A 27,860-nucleotide genomic window follows, 5' to 3' on the forward strand; every position below is an offset into this window, starting at 1 on the left:
TGAGAAACAGACTCCTGAGAGTACAAACACTCTCTGCTCCAGGGCCCTGAGTAAGTTCCTCTTCTATCTTTACTTATTTCTAGAAGGGTTTTCAAGTGTGTGCTCTTGAGGCAGGGTGGGCTCAGGGGCAGAGAAGCACAAAGTGGCCTTCCATCCTCTTAAAGCTGTACAAGAGTTTTAACAAGCTCTCATGGCAAAGTTGTGCTCTGCTCTCCTCCCAGCTTCACTGAAGAGATGAGGCATTGGCCAGGACACTGGACATCACAAGGAACTTCATCTCACTGGGCAGCCAAATAAGACAAACTCCTATGCTTCAGGCAGCAGGGAAATTAGGTACAGCCACTGAGGCCTACAAAGACTAGCTCAAGATGCTGGTCTCTTGAGTTTCCTGTTCTCAAAGATGGCACCTCTCGCTGGATGTGGTGGCACACGCCTGTACTCTCAGTGGCTTGGAAGGCTGAGGCAGGAGGATCACGAGTTCAAAGCCAGCCTCAGCAACTTAGCAAGGCCCTAAGCAACTCATTGAGGCCATAAGCAACTCAGTGAGACTCTGTCTCAAAGTAAAATATAAAGGGGCAGGGGATATGGCTCAGTGGTTAAGTACTAAAAAAAAAAAAAAAAAAGGCACCTGTCCTCACCCTGGGCCAGGTGGTTGTGGGGTGGGTGGGGTGAAGCACTGTTCAGAGGCTGACTTGCTCACAAAAAGTTCATCTAAATGGCCTGGGCATGGAGCATGTCAGGGGCAAGGCCTGGAGCAGTGAAGGGTGCTTGCACTCTACCCTGTGGTTTTACCTAAAGACTATCCCTCAGGAGGTGGAAAAACCACGAACTTCCATTTACAAGGCCTGATGACCAATAAGGAATCATTGCCTCAGAGCCAGTCTCCTTTGCACAGAGTGGGCTTGGCAGTGTCCCCTCTCCAGACGTAGCAGGGCAGCCAAAGCACAGGATAAGAGGAAGCCTCACAATCCTTATGGAGAAGCCTGCCACCCTTCTCCAAACATGCCGCAGTTACCTTACTGTCTTGCTGGGCACAGGCCCGACGTCAGAGGACCCTTTCTCCATTCTTCTCACTTGGCAAAACTGAGTTCTCTGAGGCACCCTCCTAACTTGCTCTTTCCTTAACATGCCTGAAAGCTCTCTCCTTGCACTCTTTTCTACCACTAATTCCAGTAAATTATGGACGAGATAGTGTGGGCTGGTAAGTTCCTGGGGCACAAGGACCACATGTGCAATACATCATTAAAAAGACCAAATGCCTTATATGGAAGTATTTTTTGTGTGTGTCCTTGCCATCCATACTTCCCAGGCCCCTTCTATGTTTTAAGTTATTGTTTTAGAAGAAGGCAGATGCTTCTCCTCCCCACTTCTTCCAGGTTCCCTACCATTTTTCAGGACTCAAAGCTTGGGAGAACCCAACAAGCTCATTGGCTCGTATGCATCCATGGACTCCCTCTGTGTTTATGTGTTCCCTCTCCAGGGAGGTGTACAGGCCTTTCCTAGGTATGCAGCCTCAAATGAGCTGGCTGGGGCTCTGGTGCCCATCCTGGGTAATGGCCGTATATGCAACATAGGCATGACTGTGTGTGTCTCTCATAGCAGTAATTATGGAATTGTGCCACAAGATGAGGGCCTGTCCTGCCTGGGTGGGAGGCCCCTAGAGTCAGGACGATTTCTAACTCACCAGTATAAGCACAGAGCCAAGCCCAGGGCCTTCCATAGCAGAGTCTGCTGATTTAAGGCTTTGATGCTAGAGACAGGTAATGAGCAAGCCTGGGAAATGAGCTGACTCACATCTGCCTAGATGCTCCGGTAGGGAAGATGAAAAGAAAACAGCAAGAAGTACTGGAGGGGTCGTGGCATCACACACAGGTTTCACTGCATCACACCTCACTGGCTATGACAAAAGTATAAGCAAAGATCCATAGCACAGCCCAGCACAGCTCAGAATTGACTTTGTGAAAGACAGTGCAATGTGAGGGAAAGAAGAGGGTCTGAGGACACAGCTTCATCTTGGGTCTGGGCAAAACAATGTAGGTTCTCCACTCAGCCTCAGCAGAATTACCCTGATCTTTCATGTAAGCACCAATAATGTGTGCTAAACGCTTTAAAAACAATACTCATGCTATGTACATTTTATTAGTAGTCTTAGCAACGAGAAAGACAAAACAATAAGCGTTGAGAGCCACAGCCGAAGGGGCCCCAGCAAACTTCCAGCTGCCAGCTGATGATTGGCTCACAGCGGCCCCAGCAACTTCTAGCTGCCAATTGATTGGCTCCTCTGCGGTGATGCTCATTGCTGTTTCCCAGCCCTTTCAGACCACGGAGCTCCTCACTGGGGGACTTTTTTTGGCTCTGCCCACAAGACCCAGCCAATGGGCCTCAAGAGCAGGAGGAGTGGGGGAGGTTGAGAGGCTTGTGGGAAGCCGGTGGTCGCAGTTGGGCTCTGAGGGTTTTTCCTGAGGAGCTATATGGTGTGGTGTGTGTGTTCTAAAAATAAAGTTCGTTTCTTTTGACAAGTGGCTCCTGAATTGTGCCCAGCCAGACTGCGGCAAATAAGAATCTGGTAGGTGCACAAAGCAACCTACCACTGTCTCAGCCTCACTGTGCATATCTGGAGAGGTTGAAGCGTGGCTGAGGCATTGCCAAGGAGGGGTCTCCACCTCCTTCAAGAAGAACCGAGCATATAAGCCTAAAGCCTTAACCATCCACATCAGTAAAATGGCTCCTCTTACAGGATTTCCACATGCTTCCATGGTCCTCATGACTGGGAGATTCCATACCAGGATGAAAGCAGCGTGGGGTTCTAAGTGCTTCTGGAGGGTGAGACCTACCTGCACACACCCTTCAGGTGTATGCAGGTCTGGGTGTATCTGTGGTACCCATCAGAGCACAGGGAATGGAGACAGCCTCAAATTCAATGGGTTCTGTTGGGAACACAGGACTAAAAGAGACGGGGACAGACACAAGTGGGCATACTGAGCAGGCAAGCCCAGAGTCTATCAGCTCTAACTACAGTATACTGGGCTCAACCAACCATCAACAAGCCCAGGCTGTCTCATGTGCTGGGGATTCTGCTTATCCAAACTGTGGGTCCCCAGATGGCCTGGGCCACATGTGCCGTCACGAAGAAGCAGCCGTCAGCACACACTTCCTGAAGTAGGAACAGGTAGGCGATGCACAGGCATCCTCGCTCGCTCATCTGAGTAAGTAGCTCCTGCTGCTCAAGCTGATGTGTTTACTAGCACTCAGAACACCTCCCCTGGTCACCCGGGAGGGAGGCGAGGAGGCGGTAGGAAAATGCCAGGCAGTGAAGGCAGCTGAGGGTGTGGGGAGGGAAGAGAAAAAAACCACTGTGGTTGCCCCAAAGTTCTTTTCTACAAAGGCAATAACTCTGTTTCTGGTCTTGCCTTTATAAACCCAGCACATCTCCAAGTCTCTACACATTCTTCTACGAACGAGTAGCTTCTACTCGCTGAGCTGGGCAGCTTGAACAGTTATTTAAATTTAATCCTCATAACAAGCTACGGAGGAACAACCCTCAATTATAGGAGAGAAAGCAGAGGCCTAAGGGTCACAGTGCAGTGGAGACAGTTCCAGATTTCCAACAATGACCTCTCCAACTTCAAGGCCAGAACCTGGTCCAACCCTTGGGGCTATTCTGAGGAACCACACAAGCAAGTTGGGTGATCCTTAGACAGCAGCTAGCTCCAGAGCCCCAAGGTGACAGGAAAAGACTAGACTGATGCTTCCATCTCAGACACAAGAAGTAAACCTGATGTGGACCTCAGAAGCAAGTTGATCTAGATAGAAACCCCACAGGGGACAGCAATTGCCATAGGACTCTGCTGGAGTACCTCCTTCACTCTCAAGCAGGTGGCAACTAGTTGGGCAGGCCCACAGATCAATCGATCTCTCTCTTTCAGAGAGACGGAGAAACAAACATACAAGTACATAGGGTTATATGAGTTACTCCCAAACTGGAGTTCTAGTGAAAAGAGTCCTGCTGGGACCTGGAGCCAGAACCACCAGTCTTTAGTACTCACTGGCTGCAAGACCTTAGAGCAGTCACTTAACCACCATGAGCTTTAGTTTCCTCATCTAGGAAACTAGGAAGAGTAACCCCTACAGTAATACCTAGCTCTCAGGGTGGCTGTGAAGATAGAAATCAGATGAGTGATGAAGGGACAGGAAGGGTAAGTGCCTTGATGCAGCAAGAACCAAGGAGCCAACTGGAATCTGAACCCTAGAGACTGACTAGTCTCTTCTGAGAGGTGGACAGTGAGGACTACAGGGAAAGGCCACCTTTTATTCACTCAGACGTCTCACTTGACCCAAATAGCTCCATGGCCTCGGGCTGATAAGGATGACCTCTCACCTCTGAGAGCAAGTTCATTCCTCTATGACCCTCCCCACCCCAAACACAAGCACTGGTCTGAAAAGGGGACTCAGTGACATTTCTCCCTCTGTATTCTAGCATTTAAAGTTCTTTCTAATGATAAAATATAATTTTTATTTAGACATTGTCTCAACAAGAAGACTCAAAACAACAAAGAAACCTGAAAATAAAAAGGGAAAACTCGCCAGATAAGATGGGAAAACATTTTTTTGAGCTGACTTCTACAATAGCCATAACCTCTAGAAGTTTGGTTTTAAAGGAAAGTCTTTATTCAGGAGCAACCCTTTGTTTCAAGTATAAGATGTTCACAGAATGATTTTCTAAAGCTTTGTCTCATGGTCTCCTTGTCATAAAAGCTGTGAAGTGGTAGGAAAAACAGGAGTTCCCTCAATTTTACATATATGAAAACAAAGGCCTGCTTCAGGTGTGGCAGAGCCAAGTCCTGGGGCAGATGTTCTAAGTCCAAATCACAAGCCCTTTCCAATCTAGTGGGCTCACAGGGACCAGGATGCACATGCACAATGTGCAGAGCCGGGGGTGGGTGTTCCGAGTCCACTTTCTGACTTGGCACTTGTGGGGGAAGTGTGTGCTACTTCAGGGTATATGTGTGACAGGAGGCAGGGTGGCTGAGAGGAGACAGGGGAGCCCCAGCCCGTGTACCTGCAGTGGTGGGCTCTGTCGGGCTTGATGCTGCAGCATTTGGGACACTTGTATACCACCTGCCCAGGCTTCAACTGTAAACTCTCGATAAATTCTTTAGTGGCATTTCCTTTGGGCACTGCCCCCTGTAAGAAAGAGGAAAAGTGTCAGGGTTGTTCTGGCAGTTCTATCAGTCATAACACTCCAAAGTGGAGACAGTCATTTCAAAGCAGCCACCACACATGTGTAAACTGTATTTTCTGAATTATATCAACAGTGAGGACTATTTATTTATTTATTTAGTGGTGCTGGGGATTGAACCCAGGGCCTTGTGCATGAACTACATCCCCAGCATTTTTTATTTTATTTTGAGACAGGGTTTCACAGTAGTCCAGGCTGGCCTTGAACTTGTGATCCACCTGCCTTAGCCTCCTAAGGAGCTAGGATTACAGGTGTGCCTAGTAAGGAATATTTATTGACAATGAATTTTTCTGAGGAAATGCCATTAGGCTACATCAATTCCTTGATCAATTTTCTACAAAGAATAGTACATTGTTCCTGATTATTTTCTAATTAATTTTGCTAACATCACTGAATCCATTCTTGCCTACCTAAATGTTACAGTAACAATTTGACTCATAATGATTTTGGTCTACATTAAATTTCCTGTTAATAGCATCTGCCTTTGTGAGTTTTCATTGGTGGGCTTCACATCTAACAGTCCAGTTTTCCTAGACCAAAATGTGCAGCTCTAAATTTCAATGGGTTGTGTTTACATTGGAATCATATTTTATTTTAGTTTTAATCAGCACTATTATTATGAAGGATTGGAAAGTTGTATTTCTTCCTTAGTAAAATCCCAAGCAATAGGAAGCCTCGGTCTCAGGTATCTGACTTGCTATCTGGCCAGACTACCCTCTGATTTGCTATTCCATCTGGCTTGTGAACACTTTGTGTTCTTATTCTAGCTGTCCAGATTTGGGCACAACCAACAGCAGAGCCAAAATGCCATCAGAATCTGTTGTTGCTCTGCATCCATCCAAACAGAAGGAAACTGGCAGTGCCCAGTCGGAATGGGGTCTGGGAGCCAACCCTCACCAAGTGCCTACTTGGCGCTGAGCCCTGCTCATGGCTATGGATTCAAGAATCAATTTCCAGGAGACTCATGGTCTTTTGCAGGCTAACAAACAATTCTAATAGAGGGGGTTACATGTTGTAGAAGTCGCTTATGTTGAGAGAACTCAGAGGAGGCAGTAACCAACTAACCAGGGGAATCAGAAAAACTTAAGTTTTAAGAAATTGCTGTTTAAGGGCTGTCCAGAGGAGTGTGATAAGGTTTTCCAGTGAGAGCTGGGGGAGAAAAGGGATTCCAGCAGAAGGGTCAGGCGTAAAGGCGAAGTGAGAATGGGCCTAGCACACTTGGGAGATGGTGAGGAAACCAGTGTTCTGAGCCCAGGCGTGCAGTGTTAGCAGAGAGACCAGGGTCAAGGGCAGCCCATGTGGAGTGTTCAATGCCAGACCTAAGGATGGGTTGGGTTTTCTTTCTGGGCAGCCCAATGCAATTGGGTGACACCAATGCTTCAGGAATAGAGCTCGTCTGTCTGTGCTATGTGGACCACATAAGAAGTAGAGATTAAAATCCCAGAGACCACTTAGGAGGTTACTGTTGACAGTCTAGTAAGGAAGGACTAAACTATGAGGATAGAAGTGAAATGGAGAGAAAATTCAGACACCTGAGCTTATAAAAGGTGTAGTACAGAACCAAGTAAATACCGTGGAGATATGGGGGCTGACACAGGGGAGGAGAGGAACACTGATAAGGTTTGGAGGCACCCTTAAGCCACCAAGAGGATACTGGAGAAGCAAGTTGTGGGGAAGAGTGGGCAAGTTCAACAGGGGCCTGCTAGGAAAAGATGGGCCCCCAGGAAAAGATGTCAGGAAGGTAGCTGGGAATATGAGTCCAAGAAGTACAAGAGAAGAGTGCCTGGTGGACAGCACAGGGGTGAGGGGTGGGCTTGGAAGTCCACTGTCCCTGCTTTAAATTTGACTTCCACATTTGTCTGTCTGTGCTATGTGGACCACGTAAGGAGAGATTCTCTTCTGTGAAGAGAATCTTGGGCCTCTCTGTGCCTTAGTTTTAGTGAGTCAGGATTCATCTTACCCAATCCCTAGCACTACCATGAGGGTTACGCCACACACAGTTTATGGAAAGAGCTCAGATGATGCGTGCCACACACAGTGCTCAGGATATGGTAGCCCGGATTCTAGATCCAGCACTGGCATCAACTCTGTAGCTTAAAAAAATACAGACACCCAGACCGCTGCAGCACTACTACATAAAGACTGTACATAAAGACACCTGCACTTTATAAAACTTCCAGCAGAGTTCTGAGTGAGTGCGACTGTGGATTATCAGGTTGGGATAGTGAGGGTTTCAGACAGAGCATCACTTGTTCCTGCGGAGGGAGGTTGACAAATGGTCACAAACCAAGGAGGTAATCCCAGAGCAGGAGGGATTAGGAATGAATCTTAGAACCTGTCTGAAAAGAAAAATTCTGGGAAGGGAAGAACTATGGAAGAAACAGAAAAATCTTCAAATGCTGAGAATACATGGAAGCTGTAGTTTTGTTTTGGATAAGGGAATGACCCACAATGAATAAACAGTCCAGCTAAGGCGACTGCAGAGACAAATCAACCAACAACTCTCTTCTACACTGTGCCAAGCACTATAGGAAACACAGAGAAGCGATGGGACCTCAGGGCCTCCAATAGCTGGTGAGTAGACAGTGGCGCAGACTGAGGAAAGGGATCCCAGGAAGGCCAGGAGGATCCTGGTGGATAGCATACAGGAGAGGGACCCCTGGGAGGGGAACCAGTTCAAGCCTTGGCCCCAATGTGGGAGTATAGAACTCCTCCTGGCCTTTCTGTCCCTCATGTGGCTCTTTGCTGGGCCCCCAAATTCTCCTTGCTGAGGCTCTCCTTCTCCTAAGGACCTATTCACTCCTGAGAGGGGCAGCACTTGACTGACCTATCGTTTAGAGTGATGTCACACTCCCCCACTGGTGTGCCTGAAGATGAGGAACCTTGTTCACACACATGCTTATCTCCCTGGTGGGGGCTCAACTCCCTCAGGTGTTCCATTAAGTTTTCTTTTAAAAGTTTAAAAAAAAAAAAAAAAAAAAAGGAGAAAAAAATTGGTCTGCAAAATACAGTCAGATGTCAGAAAAGCCTATGATAGAAAATCTGAAAGCAAATAAACTTTGGTGGGTAAGGACCATATGGTATGTACCATGCCATTTACAATGCAGTTTTTGACAGTAAATATGTATTTTAATTGATGAGAAACATCAACAATACACACACATATGAACAGGAACTAAAAAGATACATGCAAAAGTATTAGTGGTTGTCCTGAGGTATAGGATCATGGGTATTTTTTATTTTCTTGATTGTATTTCTTAAATGTTCTCTCGTGAACATGTTGGCTTGTGCTATAAGGGAAAAATCCTTAAAAACACAGGCAATAAATAAGTAAACAAACCTCAATAAGGAGCTACCTAAATAGAAATACGACCAGTTTTCCTTAAGTTTGTAACCAAAGTGCTATTAATGTCTTATTTTGAGCCATCTAGGCTGAGGGTCTCACAAATCCCCAGAGGGCTTGTAATGCAAAAACTAACTGCATTTGGGCAACTGTATGACCTTCTGTTTATCCTGAAATATTAATAATGCAACCAAAGTCACTACTGTCATGTATAGAAGATAAAAAGTGCAAAGAGACATCATTTCCTCAAGAAGCACTGGAACTCAGCTTTCCTTAATGCAGACACAGGTGGGCCCCCTGAAGACCCCGTTTTTAAGATGGTCCCAGCTACCACGGAAGGACATAAGACAAAGTCCCTCTGTAATAGGCAGTCAGAGGTCCCACTGGCTACCCTCATTATCTCAGGCTTTTTCAGATCTCAGTCAGAGACATTTTAGCAGTTCAGTCTTCCTCAAAGTTTGACTTTCCACTGTGATTCCATTTGCATAAATCTCCCAGAAGGCTTATCTCCATCCAGACAAGGTCCCACCTGCCCAGCCACCTGTGCCTATCCCTCAGAGTCAGAGACCAGCTGGGCCAGTCCCTGCGATAGCAATCTGTGACAAATGCACTTTCCAGCCACAGAGGAAGTTTTCCATCCCCTCCACCCTCCCACCTCTTTCTCAGGAAGATGCTCTTCTGCCCACATTTTCACAGATTTCAGAACTGTGGAAACTGTTATCAGTCTATGGAAAAGAATTTTGCTCCATAACAATCCTAGACAGATAGCAGGGAGGCAGTAGGAAGGTCTATGGAGACTTTTTGCCACTGAGATACACCAGCCCTCCTCCCTACCTTGCAGGGATGTCTCAAAGGTCCCACATTACCACAGCCTGGTAGATCAAAGGCACTGATTTTTTTTTCCTTCACTTCCAAAAGAATATATACTTGTTCATGATCTTTAAAAAGAAAATACAGATGAGAAAGTGAAAAAAGAAAAATCCACTCTTAAATCTTTCACCCAAGGTAGATACTATTACTATTTTGAAGCATATTCTTCTAGTCTTTTTTTCTTGGTACCTAGTGACCTAACAACACTTTAAAAATCTGTAGATCTATAAAAATGTTCATATGCTTCCAAAATATACACATCGCCCCACAGTGGAATCAGTTCAAATGTGGTTAATTTAGTTTACAGAATTGTGAGAAGTCATTAGAGCTTTCCTGTACTCTATACCCTCTGCACAGAAGGAAGGAATGTAATGTGTTCATGTGTGGCAGGAGGCATGACATGTCTCCATCTGCCATTTCCCTTAGTGGCTAGCCCGAATTTCCAGGACCTACCTTGACCTTGACCCTGACACATCTCCTCCCTTCCTTCCTTCCTTCTTGCGTCAAGTTCTCCCTATGTTGCCCAAGATGGTCTTTGACTCACCATCCTTCTGCTTTAGCCTCCCAAGTAGCTGGGATTCTAGACTTGCACTACAGTGCCTGGCACAAAACCCTCTTCATATCCCTTAACTCCCCGCGCCCCCCAATCTCTGGACACACTGGTGCTCACTGTCTTAGAGGACTAGGGGCCCAGCTAACCCTGCCCCTCAGGGACCCTTTCCATTACTCTGAGCTCTCCCCTCTAGGTGCTCTCCCTCTTCACAGCTAAGCTTCTTTAAGAATGTGCACTTGGGCTGGGGATGTGGCTCAAGCGGTAGCGCGCTCGCCTGGCATGCGTGCGGCCCGGGTTCGATCCTCAGCACCACATACAAACAAAGATGTTGTGTCCGCTGAAAACTAGGAAATAAATATTAAAAAAAAAAAAAAAAAAGAATGTGCACTTGCTTACTCTTACTTACTCTTTAGTCCATTGCTCTCTGGCACCTGTCCCCTTCACACTGGGGAACTGCTTTCACAAGTCATAAGCAACTTCCTGTGGCCAAATGCAAGTTGGAGTCTCAGCTCTCATCTTCCTCAGTATCTTGTTCTGAGTCCTAGTGCCTCCCCCCATCTGCGGGAGGCTGTGCCTCTCCCCAACTCTGTGTTCCTGCCCATCCTGGACACTAGTATCCCTCAGAGTTCCACTCTAGCCTCTGGCCCTTCCCATTCTACACTATCTTCTGCACACTCTTGCCTTTGACCCCTGCTTCCCCTACACTACCCAGTGATGATGCTCAAATCACTAGCTCCAATTCAGACTTCTGCATCTGCACATATCAATACCTGGTTGTCCAGCAGGCGCTGGAACAATAAAATAAAACCTCCAAAATTCAACACACACCACTAAAATGGAACCTGCTTACTTGTTCCTCAACTATCCTTGAGTCCCCATGCTCTCTCCTTCTAAAGCTATCAGAGTCTTCCCTGAGGCCCATTATCATCTGCACCAGACAATTAGAAAATCTCCTGATCCTCTCTGCCTCCCATCTCTCCCTGGTATCCAGTACCCCACCTCTATTCTTTCTCTCCACTATTTTCCAGGGTACATTCTAAAACATGAGCCTAATCACGATTCCTGGCCTAAAATTTTCAGTTGTTTCCTAGAGACCATGGACCAGAGTCTGAGCTCCTGGGCAGGGTGCACAAGGCTGCCATAGCCCAACTTTGGACCTGATCCAGTGTTTCAGTCCTGACTGGAGTTTCTCAAAGACATTCCCTCTTCAAGTTTTCTTCTTCTGCCTCCACAGCCCTGTTAGTACCTTCCCAAAGCCTGCCAAGCACCTTTTGGCCTCTTGCACCACATCAAAACCCACTGTGGATAACCTCTTCTGTCTTCTTCCTGAGGCAGAACCATCAGGCAGCCTTTGCGCCCCCAGTTTGTACTTGTGTCAGAGCACACCCCGTGTAGTTACAAACTACCTCTCCTACAGGACTGTGAATTCCTGGAGGATGTACTGGTATTATAACTCACATCATGTAATTATACACCATCTCTCCTCCAGGACTATATAAATTCCTGGAGAGACAATCAATGTCTTTCAACTTGTAGCCCAGCAAATTGCCCAGGGCCTGGCAAGAAGCCTGCATTCCGTAAACCCAAGCTAAGTAATAATGATACAATAGACATTTAGTGCTTATATACCAGGCACAGTTTCAAATGTTTTGTGACAAAACTGTACTTCGTCAGTTAATTCTGACAATAAATCTATAAGGTAAAGACTCTGATACTCCTCGTTTTACAGATGTGATAACTAAGGGAGATGGGCCAAACAATTCCTCAAGACAACACAGCTAATAAGTGGCAGCACCAGGATCCAGACTCAGGCCATATAAATCTAGAGTCTATGCTATATAGGTTCTAGTAGAAGGCAGAGAGGTTTATCAGATATTCTTAACAAATGACCTGAAAAAGGCTTTCTTAAAAATTGTCTTGAGGGGGCTGGGGCTGTGGCTCAGCAGTAGAGAGCTCGCCTAGTACGTGTGAAGCCCTGGGTTCAATCCTCCGCACTACATAAAAATAAATAAATAAAATAAAGGTATTGTGCCCAACTACAACTAAAAATATGTTAAAAAATTGCCTTGATGCTATCATTTAATTCCATTGCCAACAACTATATTAATACCACACTAAGACTAAAACAGGGCTAGAATAAGGCCTCGTTGACAGGCTTATGGAAAGCAGTGGAGACAGGTCTAATGAAATGCCAACAAGAGATTAAATTGAAAAAAAGAAAGTCAGTCAGTCAGTCAGTCAATGATTTCAAAGATTCAGGTACTCAGCACTACCATCCATGGGCAGCAAAAAAATGAAAAGGTTGCTCACATTTTAGGAGCTGGGGACCAGGCATGTGTACACTGCCTGGTCTGGGCAGAAAATGCTCCCTCTAATAGCTTTCCTGGAATAAAATAACAAGCCACATGCCTGTGCCATGAACCTCCAGTCTCCTCCACAGAAAGATAGGAGATAGGCAAGCCCCAAACTGGTCACTTTTCTCTCTGGAGCCAAAAAGAGGCTAGGCTCACTGATAGGTTATTGAGTGGCACGTGTGAGAAGCTTCCTGGCATAAGGGAGAATGGGGCACTCTATTCAAATGGATTCTGAGGCAAGGCCCCTAACCTGCGATGTCATTTCCCTTTGTCTTTCCACAGGGCCCACATCATGCTGCTGTGTTACCCTTCTGAGGGAATTCCTGCCAAGTGGCTCTATACACTATGGCATGTGCTCAATAAGGTTGTCGAAGAGACACCAGAAGGGAACATCAACTGCACATGTGAATTGAGCTCCAACATGTCCAATGATGACATTCAGCAAGTGAAATAAATTCAGTGGCCTAAGACAGTTAGGGAGGTTGGTTTACGGTGAGGTGTTCACAGGGTGGGACTTGGTGGGGAGTGCAATGGCAGGCAGACAGATGAATTTTCTTTTCCTTAACAATATGGTTCATTTGAATGGATTTATATTCTTCCTTTTCTCAAATCTCGATTTGAAATAATTTGTGAAGTAAATGATTAGGTCTAAGGAAAGAAGGGGCAAAAATAAAGTAATCATAGATTTTGTGCAACTGCTGTGATTGCGTAATGCTTGGCAGCTAGAGCCATCAGAAGCAAGCTATCTCTCTCATCTTTAGGTGTCTTCTGGGAGATGGACATTATCCTGGACCTAATTTTTTAAGGATTCCTAGGGGAGTTCATAAGATGAAGAAATAGAATGTTTTGGAGCTGGAAAATGCAGAGAAATCACGAAACGGGTAAGGAGAGAGAGGTTTTCAAGATAAGGATTTCTGAGTCCAGGTTGTCTTCAAGAGGCTGCCTCCTCAGGGCAAGTGGAGTCATGAGACCTCTAAACGCCTGAAGTGTTTCAGAAACACAGAAAATTCCCGGAGATAACATTACAACCCCACAGTGGGCAAGGAGAGGGCATTATGAGATTAAATACCAGCCTGACACGCCCTTGCCCACATCCTTGTGCTTCCAGGCCAGGCCTGGCAGGTGGCCAGGTCTAGTGAGATGCCTGCCCTGCCTCCTGGTCCATTTGTCTTCTTCCCTCTGTTTACGGGGCTTACCTCTCAAATGGCAGCAACACCTCTGAGCGGGCCACTTACACATCTGTGAGTCATTTCCCTCTCTTGCTTTCTGCTCAAGCTCTGTGGACCCAACTACGGCTGCGTTGGAGTAAATGACTACTCAAAGGTCCAGAAAGCTGCGGTGGTTGCAACTGTTCTGAATTTATACTGGGAATAAAATGTTAAACCTGGAAGTGAAACAATAACTGTCTGATGGGAGATCACATAAGAGATTTCCTTCTCTCCCTCTTTTTTGGCACTAACCAAAAATCATACACAACACATATATTGTTTATACTCTCTGGATGTAACTTTACTAAAAATTATGCACAACATGAACTCCTGAGTACAAAATATTATTATCATATCAGGGAGTTCCTAGAGCCCTTCTTTCTCAAAACAGATATCCTTGCTGTATTAAAAAGGGGACTCTAATTGATCTTCTTGTATCTGAGATCTGGGCTTCCAACTCTGCTCCTTAGAAGCCCAGGTGCTTCAGTGGTACCCTGAGGGCTCCCACCTCTGCAGCTTCACTTGTTTTACATACTGGGTTTTGCATAAGATGTCATATGCTGGAGGTGTTTGAAAAGCAGGTGGTGGCATGAAGATCCTGAGATGGCTGGTCTGTAGGATTTGCTTTGAATTGCTTCCCCTGCTATGGTAGCTATTTGACAGATTCTTCATTTTCTGACCTGGTTTTCTTTGGGACTACCAACAAAATGCACCAATAAGCAGCTCACTGGTATTTGGGATGTAGCAGCAGCTCCCACCCATTCAGGACTGGAAGCTGAGTGACATATTACAGTGAGAACCATGCTGTCCTGCCAGCCTGAGGAGGTTCCTAGAGAGAATGCACGTTGCTATATGGTTTATAAAAGAATAAAGGTATGTGAGGGCAGCAAGAATGCCAGGGTGGAAGTGTCCTCTCCCATGGTTCAATATCCATCTTCCTAGTTTCACAGGCCATCTATAAGGCAATAACCTCCATACTACACTCTCCAGTCCCAGCCCTCCATTAGTTCAAGGCTGGCTGTCTACCGTCCATTTAGCATCTCTGCTTGCACCTAATGTAGGGGCAGTTTGGCCAAAACAGAATCCTTGATTTCTCCTCCAGCACCTATTCCTTTTTGGACTTTCTCATTCAATAAAGGATTCCAGTCATTTGCCAGCTGCTGGAGCTGAGATTCTGGAAGGCCCGCTCTCTGATCAATCTCTGTTCTTCTCAACAGCAGCCTCACTGAACATGAGAGACACATGAGAGCTTTTGTGTCCCAAAGCCCTAGGTCCTGCCTCCAGAGCTATTAGAGCCATATCTCTCCGGGTGGACCCAGGCATCAGTTCACTTTAGAAGTTCTCCAAGGGCTTCTATGGTGCACCCAGACTTAAGAGCTGGTGGTTTAACACATACTCTAAATCCAATGGCTTCTTTGCAGCTTCACTACCTCCAGTTTGGTCAAAGCTACTGTCACACCTTATCTGGGTTACTACAATTCCTCTAGTCCCCTGCTTCTACTCATCCCACCCTGAACCTCCACTGTGAGCACGGTGCACATCATGCATCGCCTTTGTAAAGACCAAAGTTCTCACAGGCTGACAAGGCCCTGTGTAACTGGCCTCTGCAGCTCTCTCCACTCCCTTGCCCACATTCTCTTTGCTTGGGTCACCCTGGCCTTAGTCCTATTTCTCAAATATGCCATACTTGCTTCTGCCTCTGGGTCTTTTACCTACTCTCTCCTCTGCCTGGAAGGCTCTGCCCGCAGATCCTGCAACTTCTCGTCATTCAGGTCTGCTCAAATGGCCTGACTGAGGAGAAGCCTCCCCAGATTACCTTGATTGAATACAGTCCCCCTTTAAAGTCACCACATCACCCTAGTCACACTGTTTTACCATCTTTAAAGAACTTATGTTCTTCCAACATTACAATAATGTCATTCAATAATGTCTTCGCTGCCAGATTGCTTCACTAGAATGTGACCTTCAAGTAGAGATTTCTGTCTGTCTTGCTCTCACTGCTCAGAAAGGAACTTCTCACTGAGCAGGCACTCAATACACATGACCATTCATTTTATTCGATCCATCAGTGTCTCCCAGAGCTCCTCTGCACTACTGCCAGAGTGATCCTTGTAAAATGACAATCTGATTTTGTCACTCTTTTGTTTAAAATCCTCAGGGGCTTTTGACCACCTGTCATCATCCAACTTCTACCCTCCTTCAACACCCACCATTACCAACCAACCCACACCATTTTCCTCCTAAGGTTCCACCATTCCCAACAATGCCTGGCTGCCTTGGAGCCACACTCCTGGCGTGCTTGTGTCTGTACAGGTCCCTCTGCCTGGAATGTCGCCCGTGTCTTCCTGCTCTATCACCCTCCACTTCCTCTGCCAACAGCCATTGCTCTGATGAGAATTGGCTGAAGCACCACTTCCTCTCCAGGCAGTCACCCCCACCTAGCTTGGCTAATCTCCTCCCTGTTCTTCCACCACAAACCATGAACCATGCTTCCTTCTGCCACAGCCTTCATCATCTGCAGCTGCCCTTGCTTCTTTTCTCCTAGAAAGAGGACACCCTAAGGGCAGAACAGCACTGGGAGCTTAATAGACAGTAAACTATATGCTGAGCAAAACAATGTCTTTTACTCCTGTGTCCCCCAATAGCAAGGCATCGTAAGATTTTCTGAATACTTGTTTTCAATATGACCAAATTGATACTTTCATACCCTTGTGTCTGGGGGCACTTTTAGGCATAACCACATGCTTTGTTTCCTGCAGCTGATGACTGCCTGGCGATCCTGTAAGCAGCACCAACCCTGGACAAAGAGGCCCCTACCTATGATGCCAGTGTGTGTGAGCTCCCTGAGGCACGTGCACAGAAGGGGCCCTGTCTGGACCAGTCACTGACATGTAACTGAGCTAGGAAAGCCAGCTTCCCTTGGGACAGTTAACAATCTGCCACCTAAACCAGCAGGAAATGGAGCCCTTTGAGAAGAAAACTAGCTCAGGACATCATCTTTACTATATTTTTGGGGGCTCACAGAAACAAAATTTGTGTGTGTTATTAGCAATGTTTTCCCTTTCCTAACTTAAACACATCCCACACATTGAAACAATTTGAGCTACAGAGGTCTTTATCAAATAACTTAATCCTCTGGCTTTTCTTATACAAGAAAATGAGTAGAAACAGGAATGGAGGGTCTAATTCTAGGGTGTAAAAACATTCAATAGCCATTTGCACAGCTTGGTACTGGTGGTTAGGTCACTGAGCAGATCACCTCTGTTTTACTCACACATATTCACCAAGAAGCACTGGCTGCTGCCCAAAACAGGCTTGTCCAGATTTTCAGGAAAGAGAACCTTACCCACACACAGTAAAAACCATATCTGTGCAGGTTCCTAGAACTGGGTGTAGCTTTAATTTCAAGCCCACCTAGCTCCTATCCTATCTTCGCATCCTGACCAGACACCTAACATGTTTTTTGCTCCAACCTTCTCACTCCAGTCTCCAAAGTTACCTGACAGAGGACTGATTTGAACCAGAGGATAGATTCCCCCAGACAAACCCCTTCCTGCAGTAGCTCAATTAAGGTGTACATCAATGCACAGATGGTACCATTCAACTGAGACAGGCTGTAATACAGATGCTGGCCTCTTTCCCCCAGAGTCCCATGAACTCTAACATGGAGGGACCCACTTTCCCAGCCAACCCTGGCCCTTCTGTTCTCCACATTCCCGAGGTCCAGGGGGAGCATGCAGGCTTTGGCCATGTCAGGGCCAGAGGAGGAGAGTGTGGGCTGGTCAAAACAAGCCCAGACATACTCACGGGGTCCGTCAGCATGGCCCGGCAGTGGGAGGCCAGGGCCAAGAAGGCCAACAGGTTGAATACAATTCCGTTGATGATGCTGTATACATAGTCTCTGGATGGAATCAGCATGACAAAGAGGACCACAAACTCTGCATAGAGGACCAGAAACCAGGTGACGATGGCACAGGCGATGCCACAGCTGTCGCGGATAAACCACATGGTTCCCACAGGACCAGGGTAGGGAGGTGGGACACACTTCTCCGGCTGGAGGTATTCCGGCTTGCGCTCAATGTCTCGAAAGTGGTGGGTGTGGATAAGCATCATAAGCTATTCTGTCCATACTGGCATCTGAAAGAGGAAAAGAACCCAGAAACTTGATGTTATCATTAAGGAGACTTGTCAAAATTTCCTTTCCAAAGTGAGCCAGAAGTATCTGTGTGTAAATCTTTGTAGAAATGCTGCCTAAACACCTTGCTCACTTAAAGTACTGGTTGTCTTTCCTACTGCTGAGAGTTAACTTAGTCTTTCTGAAATAGGCCTGCCTTGCCCCAAACCTTCACATGATAAATAATGAAGAGGGAGCCTCCAAAGGGCAAATGTCTGGCCAGAGGTCAGCTGGAGCACAGTGGCAGATGCAGCACCTAGGGGGAGGACCAGAACCTAGTCTTCTTTGGCTATCGGGGCTCCGCTGGGCAGGCAGTGCTTCAGCAGATAAGTTCAGATTTTGACATAAAAGACAGGGAAGGGGTGGGATTGGAGGAACAGCAAACGCTGCGGGAAAACTCTCCAGCAGAAACGCTGCTGCCTTTATAGCATGGAAAACCCAGGGGCCCACACTGAAGCTGTTTGGGGCAACAGGGATGAGTAGAGGAAAAGCAGTAGTTAGCTAGGGCTAGTGTCAGGGCACAACCATGAAGACATTCTAACTCACTGCACTACCAAGCTGATGATAAAGGTAAACAGAGTGGGGAACGTCAGGCTTTTTACCTGATTAACCAAAATGATGTATTTTTCCAGGACAAGAGACAGAATTTCTGAGTTTTGGTCTCCTTATATATAATGGGGCAAAGGGTAGAGAATGTTAGTGAATTCAAAGATGTGTCCCACCACCTGGCCATGGGGCTTTGTGAGCCTGTCACATTCCAGCCCTGGCCATCTCCTACCAGGGCTGCTGGTGGGGGAGTTGGTGGAGGTGCTTGTGATGAATGGAGGAAATTGGTACACCAAATTGCTCACAGACTGTACATATATTCTCTCCAGGAAAGAGAAAGAAGCATTGGGTAAACAGCCTTTCCTCCTAGTAGTTGTAACTTGAGTCTCTGAAGATAGTAATGAAAAGACTGATGTCCACACAGATTCTCAACATGTGCTACAAGGTTCAGAAAGCACAGATCCCTCTCTTCCATCTCTTTATCTTAAACTTTCTCGCTCACTGCATCAGCAACCAGGTTCCTCACAAACTGTGACAGCTTGAGTTAACCACCAGATGTAGGTACCATGGAAAAGCCACCTGTAGTGGACCTGGGGCAGGCAAGTGCAACTCAAGCTTTTTAGGAACTCAAGTCATTACACAGCAGAGGAAATCCCTCGAAAGCCACACTGGCCACATGTGTGCTGAAGGGCAAGGGCAGGCTTGCAATGGTCATATTGGACTGTCCTGACCCTTTCTCCCACTTTTCCTTCTTCTTCCATTGCCTTCACCTCACAAAAAGAGCATCTGGATTGAATATAGGACAGTCAGGAAAAGTAAGAACAAGTCCAGAAAGCTGAGATGGCAGAGCAGCAACTATTCCTCAAAATGGTGGACATTCTAGGGTCAACAGTTGCACAGACTATCAAGAACAATAAAGCCAACCCCTCCCACCCCAAAGTGGCAGAGAATTAATGGCTGAAAGGCAGGACTTGACCAAAGGAACATTCAACTCCACAAATATGGAACAATGAATCACATGTTAAGTGCCCAGTGCTGGGAATAAGAAGCTTTGACGTATATGGAATAATTATCAAGTAGATTGAAGCAGTGGTTCCTGATGGTCCATCAACCAGAATTTTCTAACAGAGCAACTCTGTGCTCTCCAGAGGAGACGAACAATTTAATGTTGACAGTGACAACCAAAAGACATTTGGACAGTGGGCCTACCTTCTAAAGCCTGAAGCATAACAGTAGGGGATCAGAGACCAGGAATGTCCAAACCTTGACCTGTACCCAGCAAATTCTAAAACCCTAAATTCCATCCAGCCAAAATCAGTGCTCCCCTCCCCTACCATGTCAAGTTGATATCCCATAGTGGATCAAAAGCTGACTGAGGCCCAATCTTTGACTACCCCCAGATGCAGTCACTCTTTCAGTTTTCCTACTGCCATACAGATCTGTATGTATATCATCTCTGTTCCAATAATTACATTTAGGCTCAAACCAATAAAGTCTTAATGGCTCATGGCCACACTGTTTGATTATGAACTATCTCTGGCTGCTTTTGCACTGTAATGGCAAGAGTGGAGTAACTGGTAGAGACCACATAATCTGCCAGTCTGACGTACTTACTCTCTCTTGTTAAGAAAGGTTTACTGACCACTGGTTCTGAACTGTGGTCACTCACCAAATGACAGATCCACCATAACTCCTTCCCCTTCAGGACAGCTCAGTGTGATGAAGATGGTTAGCTACAAATCATCCCCACCCAGACCCCCTCCTCTGTGGCAGCCCCTTGTCTTCTGCAGCCTAAGGGCCATCTTCCCCAGAGCTGTGAGTTCTACCAAACTGCACTTCAATGATGAAAAATGGTGTGGTTTTCATACATGATCACTAAGAATATATTTTAGAGCAAGTGTTCTTTAGACTCTTTCAGTGATTAAGTTAGGCTCACAGTATATTCAGAGTAGCTGACTACATTCTATCCTTCAACAGTTGCTCATTCTTGGTTGGATACATGGCAATGCCTTGACCACACCAGAGTTATTTTTCATGCGCACAGTTTTGCTGAGGATTATGCTCTTCCACATAAATAGATTTCCCAGGTAACTGACTTGTTCTGAAGCAGAAACATTTTAACCATTTGGGTGGTTAAGATGGAAATCTCAAAAATAAAAATTTAAGAAGAGTGTTGTGGTTCAGTGGTAGAGCACTCGCCTAGCATGCACCAGGTGCTGGGTTCGATCCTCAGCACCACATAAAAATAAATAAATAAAATAAAGGTATTGTGTCCAAGTACAACTAAAGAAAAAAATTTGAGAGAGAGAGAGAGAGAAAGAGGGAGGAAGAAAGGAAGGAATTATAGTTGTTTCTATCTTACCATTTCTTCCAGAATTATTAAGAGTCATTACCAGGAACATAAATTACTGGAGTGCATCAGGCAATGATGTCCTCAGGGGCTACAGAGATTCACTAGGTCTCGGCCTCACATCAAATGGTCTGTTCAGACTGAAATTCTAGCAACTTCTTTGTATGGTTCTTTGTCTTCCTCCTTCATTACAACTATTGTCATTTCTGTGTTTACAGTTATCAACACATTCTCTGTTTACTACTTTTAATTGGCTATGAGCTGGAAAAGCTAATAAAATAAAATCCTGTTGTTGCTTTGTAAAGGAAGGTACTCATTTTAGGTACAGATTCTTCAAGGTGCACCTGCTATGCTCTACCTTCATTCAGTCCTCGAGGACTGGAGGCCCTGCCTTGTTATTAGCCCAGTTCCTGGCACATAATAGCTATTTAATACATGTGTTCATTAAATGAATGCATGAGCTCTGTGAGCCCAGAGCCATCTCCTGGAGGCCTTTTCTGCTTACTTTCAGAGCTATGGCCATATTGCAGATGGTGAAGGATATACCGAATAGTAGCATGAAGTAGGTGGACTGACTCCTCAAAAAACCAGAACGTTCCATGTTTGAATAATGTGAAACCAAGGAGTGTATGCCCAAGGGGAGCTATTTCCCAATACCCTCATCGGTGCACAAGAAACTGTGATCTGGAAAAGGACTCAGTCAAGGGTGCACCTGGCAGAGCCAGAAGCCAAGTATGAACTGGGCCAACCCACACTTTAGAGTCTCAAAATGCCCCAACTGGTATCAAGCAGGGCATGCTGTTATAAAATAGTTACTTAACTCCAGGACTCCCCAAAGTAATGAAAGTGGCTTTCCAATAAGGACTTTTCCCTTAAATTAGCCAACTGGACATGTAAGAAGTATGGGGGGGATCCTACCTTGAAACAAATTGTACACATTCCCTTCATCATGTCCCTAACAATAACAACAACAACAACAAATACAGTCCCTTTACCTATTCTATTTTGAATTAGAGAAACTCCCAATCTGGGGGTTCAGCAGCAGCTCTTTGCCAAGGATGCCTCTCTTCTGAGGAGCGGAGCAGAACTGGTTGCTCAGGTCTGTGGGGCAGACCCACGAGCTGGCTGGTGGGTCTCAGATTCCCAATGCCTCGGAGGGACAGCTTCCATCAGTCTCCCCTCCCTGCCCTCTCCATCCCATCCCCTTGCCCCATTTCCTCTCTAAAGTCTTCAACTCTGCATTTAGTTCAATTCAAAAAGGCATTCATGGTGCAGGAACTAAACGCAAGGAACTATATGCTCGGAGCTCACCTGAGGAGAGATGAGGACAATAATGTGTGTGCTGCTCTGTGCAGGTCCTGCTATTTCCCTCCTCCAGCTACCACTCTAGTTAAAGACTAGTCTTGTTAGTTTTTTTCCTACTAATCTATATATCCCATTTTGTCTAGCTCTGTAGCTTAGTATCTGGCATGAGTTTGGGCCCAAATCAATAGTTTTGAGTGAATCATATATAAATCAGACAGACATAGCCACAACAATGCTAACCCATAGGTGACTAATAGCTAAACAAAGGGGCAAATAATATCAAGACAACAAACCAAAAACCACCACCCAGAGGTGAGATTAAACACTTTTTCATGGTAAGGACCTCTGAAGGGATCTGAGCATCTTTGACAAAGGATAGGATAGCCTGGCAGAGACAGTGGTGGGGCTGGATGTCCAGGACCTCGTGCAGTCTGTGCACACACAGATTTTGCTGAAAGGACAGGGTTAGGATGGAAATGAAGTTTTAAAGGTAGGAGAAAGCTATGTGTTAGAAAGTTTTTGAATTTTGCAATGAACTGGGATTTCAACCAGGACAAGGCAAGACAGAGCAAAAGGCTAAGCCCAGAGGCCATGAGTCCAGGAAGACACTAACACAACAGAATGGAGTCTTATTTTGGTGGTATTGGGTTTTCTGTTCCTCGTAGTAGCTACCAATTTTCCAAGGAAAGACTGAGAACAACGAACATTTTGTAATTTTAATTATAGCAACTTACTTTTTTTTTTTTTTTGGATAACTGTCTTATAGCATTAAAAAAGATTCAACTTCTTTGTGTTAGTAATCCATTAGTCAAAGTAATTACTTTTCCTAGCTGTCAGAAGAGTACAGTGAGACTTGGAGAGGTAAAGGGACTAAGCTTTGTGGGTAAAGAAGTCCTAGCAGTTTAGCTAGTGTGAATTGAGCTGCTATGAGCATTGATGTGGCTGTCTCACTATAATATTGTAAGTCCTTTAGGTATAGATCAAGGACTAGGCTTCAACAGATGAGTGGAAAAAGAATCTGTGGTGCATATATACAATGGAATATTATTCAACATTAAAAGAGAATAAAATTATGGCATTTGCAAGTAAATGGATGGAGTTGGAGAATGTCATGCTAAGTGAAGTAAGCCAATCCCTAAAAACCAAAGGCCAAATGTTCTCTCTGATAAGTGGATGCTGATCCATAATGTGGGGTGGGTGGCATAGGGAGAATAGAGAAACTTTGGGCAAAGGGGAGGGAGGGAGAATGGGGGCAGGAACAATGGTGGAATGAGATGAACATCATTATCCTAGATACATGTATGACTGCACATGTGTTGCAACTCCACATTGTGTACAACCAGAGAAATGAAGAGTTATGCTCCATTTGTGTATAACAAGTCAAAATGCGATCCGCTATCATGTAAAACTAATTAGAACACACACAAGAAGAAGTCCTAGCAGAAAAGGATTCACAGATTCAGAGGAGTTCGAGCTCCACAGAGGTAGCAATCCTGGTGGTAAGATATAGTGTCAGAATAATGATGCCAGGCCCTTTGAAGGCTGGGTGAAGTAAATCTAAGGAGATTAGTTAGAGTTCCTCTCTAGAGTTTCAGAAGTCAAAGCCACGAAGTGACTGAAATTAGTGCTAATTTTCTACAAAAACAAAACTACTTCTGGTTTAGAGAATTGTCTCCAGATCTATGTAAAACACACACACACACTTCATTAGAGATGACCACAAGCATGTTCGTTTACTAAACCAGACAGAAAGACACAAAGGCTTCCGAAAGAGTGGCCCCAGGAATCCTAGGAACTGGACTGAAGTAGGTGGACTGACTCCTTAAAAAACCAGAACGTTCCATGTTTGAACAATGTGAGACCAAAGAGTGTCAGCTCTGAGGGAGAGCACTTATGACTAAATTCCCATGCTGCCTATCCATGGCTGGACAGATCGAAGGGTTTGAGCTCAAAAGGTTTGGCACCACAGTCAAGCTCGAAGGCTCCATCCCACCGTGGCCCACTGACATGTTGGCCAGGGCCACTGGGCCACTATTGACTAATAATGATGGGCAGAATCCAGCAATAGTGCCTGTGGTTAGTTGTCTTGGCTGAATGAAGGGCAAATGCCTACAAATCTATTACATGGCCTAAAAAAACCAGCCCACAGTCCATGCTGTAGATACAGGTGTCAAAGGCATGATTGTCACATAAAATATAAAAGTTCGGCACTAGATTTACTGATGATCCCAAATTACTGTTTTTTTCTCTGCCAGTATCTCAAGGGTCCCTGGTTCTCTCAGATTGCCAAAAAGTCCTACTTCCCCTGCTTGCCTGGGATAAGATGTTAATACTGCAGTCACTGATCCAATATAAAATCCCTAGAAGCACTTCAAAGTACTCTGTGAGGATTATTTTTCTAAAGCACCACACCCACTCACATTGTGCACTTATGAATAGGATACAAGCAGATTTGGGGATTGTATAGATTAAAGTGGCATTAACAAAGGGCAATGAAGCTGTCCATGTTTGAAGGCCTGTGTGAAGCATCTGAGCACAGATGGTTAAACAAACTCAAAATCAGAGAGAACTATTTTCCCTTGATTTAGAGACAAGGATCAAATACTTAAAACAAACATTGGTGGATTAAATTTTCTGAGTGCCTATGAGTAAGAACTATGTAGTTGAAATTCATTTTCATCAACTCCTTAACAGCTGTCAGGAGCATCAGCAAGCCAGTAGAAACTCCAAAATAGGAGACTTCTGATTTAAGCCAAACTTATTTCAAGTGAATATATAAATTTTCAATAAATCTAGCATTGAGTTAGACTGTTGTTGGAGGGTAGGGCTGGTCTGGTATCCTCTTGAACTTGACTTAAACATTAAACTCCTGCCCAAATTAATTGTTACCAGTTAAGTAACTCAATTCATCCTTAAAATGTCAACTCAAACAGGGTAGCATATTTTCTGATATTTCTATAAAAATTCTCATTTGAAATTCACTTATAACATTAAACTTCTATAGTTTAAATTCTGCTAAGAATATGGTGCTGCTGCGCCCCATGCACGCTTGTAATCCCAGCAACTCCGGAGGCTGAGGCAGGAGGATTGTGAGTTCAAAGCCAGCCTCAGCAACTTAGCAAGGCTAAGTAACTCCGTGAAACCCTATCTCTAAATAAAACACAAAAAAGGCCTGGAGGGCTGAGGTTGTGGCTCAGCGGTAGAGTACTTGCCTAACACAGGAGAGGCCCTGGGTTCGATCCTCAGCACCACATAAAAATAAATAAGTAAAATAAAGGTATTGTGTCCAACTACAACTGAAAAAAAAGGGGGGGGGGGCTGGAGATGTTGCTCAGTGGTTAAGTGCCCCTGGATTCACTCCCCAGTACCAAAAAACAAAACAAAAAGAATATGGTGCTTAACCCACTTCCAGTGTTAAAAACCACTCAATTAAAACAAACAAACACCAAAAACCAAACAACAACAAAAAACACTCAATACATTGAAACTGAAAACCAAACATATGATATTTGACTCTCTTAGGGTTTCTGACATTTTAGAGTGATCAACTTACAAAATAAAAGTATCCACAAGATGAGTAAATGGCCCAGGTCCTAAAGCTTAAGATATGAATCTGGTCAAGCAGAAAATTAATTTACCTGAACTAAATTAATTTAAATTTATATGAGGATCCAAAAAGATTGTAAAATGTATGCCCATTTTAGATGAATCTCAGAAAAACAAAGAATGAACCGTGAATCACTAGGTTGGAAATATTTCATAAAGAAATCAAATGAGTCACTAAACTTTCTCAAAAAAGTAAGGGGTGTGGTACAGAGCTCAACCAAGGAAAGGTGCCTTATCTCCTACATCACGTCCTGGCAGCCAGGGAAGGCACAGGGAGAGCAAGCTGGCCTGCTTCACAGCAGCTGCACAAAGTCTACATTGTTTCTCTGTCTACAGAAGGGTCTGTCTTCTGCCTGCTTCTTACCTCTGTTGTACTCAACCTTTAACAAAACACTTTCAAGGAAAAAAAACAAGTTGTAGCTGTAACTCAGACCTTAAGCATGTGAAAGTTCATGAAGAAGTCAGGAAGTAGGTCAGTAATCTCCATTTTCCTTCTTGCCTCATAAATCATCACTTGCTTCTAAAACCCATTCTTGTACACACTCAGATTTCTAACAATACACACTCAGATTTCTAACAATGATGGTCTTCTCAAAAAAAAAAAAAAAAAAAAAAAAAAAAAGTTTGGGATTTGGGCAGATGAGAGGCTAACAGTTCCTTTACTTACTGCAACTATTTTACTACAATTGGCTTTTTTTTTTTTAAATCATCTCCCAGATTCACGAGTCTATTAAAAAATACACACCCACATATAGTGTGACATAATACGTGTCACAAACATTGGAGATCAGTTGAAACTGCTACTCGTTTGGGGAACATGTTCTAATTTCTTTTTTTTATGGGTGTGGGATATCATATGTTGCAATGATGAGAAATATTGAGACAACTTTAAACAAGATCACACAAGACTGACTGGTAAAATAATCACTATCTGAGTCAGAATTTTTCAGCTAGAAGGAACATTAAAGACCATCTAACAGATTTTAGTCAAATTCTGTTCTACAGATGTGGAACTCAGGGACTGGCCATTTATATTTACTAAAAGTTTTATCTAAATTGTAAGCTTTAGGCAAAGCCTGCAGTACAGTCCACAGGAAGGGTACCAACATTAAATGAATGCCGGTCATGCTTCAGGACTCACACAAAGCAGCTTGCTTTAATTCTTACAACCCAGGCCAGCCACTTGCATTATTCTCTAATGCAGAGATGAAAGAGCCACTCAGAGGTTTGGGGTAATATTCCCAAGGTCACACGGAGGGAGGCAGCACTAGAGCCAGGATTCAAAATCAGCTCTGCTTGCCATCACAGCCCAGAGCAGGGCTTCTGAGCACAGCACATGGCTGCTTTTGATCCAAGTGGGGGAGGGGAAGAATGACCAAGCAGGAAACAGGAGTTCTACTTCCTACTGCTTCACATACATCTGAGTATCTGCGGGGACATCACTCCAACTTAGTTTTAGATCTTCATCTCTAAAGTGAGGGGGTAGACTGGATCTCTAATCTCTGATTTTTTTTTTTTTTTTTTTTTTTAAACTCAAGATGTATACTTGAAGCAGACTTTCCTTCCACTAGTTCCTGGGAGCCCATAATATTTATTCGTAAACACACACACACACACACATCCCCCAGAGCATTCCTTCTTCCAGAAGCTATTTTACTTCTGGCTCCTGGTTCTTCAAAAAAGCACGACACCCCTGGGCTACCTCAAACACTTGGGCCCTCAGGTACACAGTCTGTTGGAAACACTGCAAGGATTAGCCAGCTCTGCCAAACTCTGGCCCAGCTTGGAGAAGCCAGTGGGCCTTCCATAAAATTATTCAGAGTTGGCTAACCTGCTCTCCAGCTAAAGGTGGGTTTAATTAGCTGCCATGTCCTTGCATTCACTCTTCCTTGCAGGAAGTCAAGCCAGGAGGCAAATCTTCATAAAGGCAACAACAAATTACTGATCCAGCTACCCAAGAAAACTTAATCAATGACTGTGATTCTCATAGTTGGTGAAACCCTTTATAATCAAATGCGCAATCTCATTTGATCCTGGACTGCCTTCTGCTTCTCTCAGGGTAGGTTTTAAGATGGACATTTTGCTTGTCTGTTGCCAGAGTAGGGTATGCTGAATGTAGGGTGGGGCCCAGACTCTTCCTGAATGTCTACAATCTGCCAGGCACTGAGTTGCATGCTAGCCACGCCTCATCCTGTCTGATTGGCACATCTACTCTATCTTGTAGGTATAAACCCCCAGTTTCCCACTCCCTTTAAGAGATGAGAAAACTGAAGCACAGAAAGATTGCCTAAGTTCTCACCTCCAGGAAATGG

At 44.8% G+C, this 27,860-nt stretch overlaps 1 protein-coding gene across 2 annotated transcripts in view; it reads right to left on the reverse strand.

Moving 5' to 3' along the window:
* Zdhhc3 (zinc finger DHHC-type palmitoyltransferase 3) overlaps positions 1–27,860 on the reverse strand; it is a 54,243-nt gene that overhangs the window by 19,913 nt on the left and 6,470 nt on the right. For both annotated transcript variants that reach the window (XM_046436851.2, XM_046436852.2), the window contains exons 2-3: positions 17,375–17,704; positions 5,060–5,184 (exon numbers count right to left, since the gene is read on the reverse strand). In XM_046436851.2, the coding sequence (XP_046292807.1) occupies positions 5,060–5,184; positions 17,375–17,680 (431 nt within the window). In that variant the 5' untranslated portion in view covers positions 17,681–17,704. The remainder of the gene's footprint in view (positions 1–5,059; positions 5,185–17,374; positions 17,705–27,860) is intronic.

The sequence above is a fragment of the Marmota monax genome, unplaced genomic scaffold (genome assembly GCF_021218885.2).
Source record: "Marmota monax isolate L192 unplaced genomic scaffold, Marmota_monax_Labrador192_F-V1.1 WCK01_AAM20220418_F8-fsc00021, whole genome shotgun sequence".
Lineage (NCBI taxonomy): Eukaryota > Metazoa > Chordata > Mammalia > Rodentia > Sciuridae > Marmota > Marmota monax.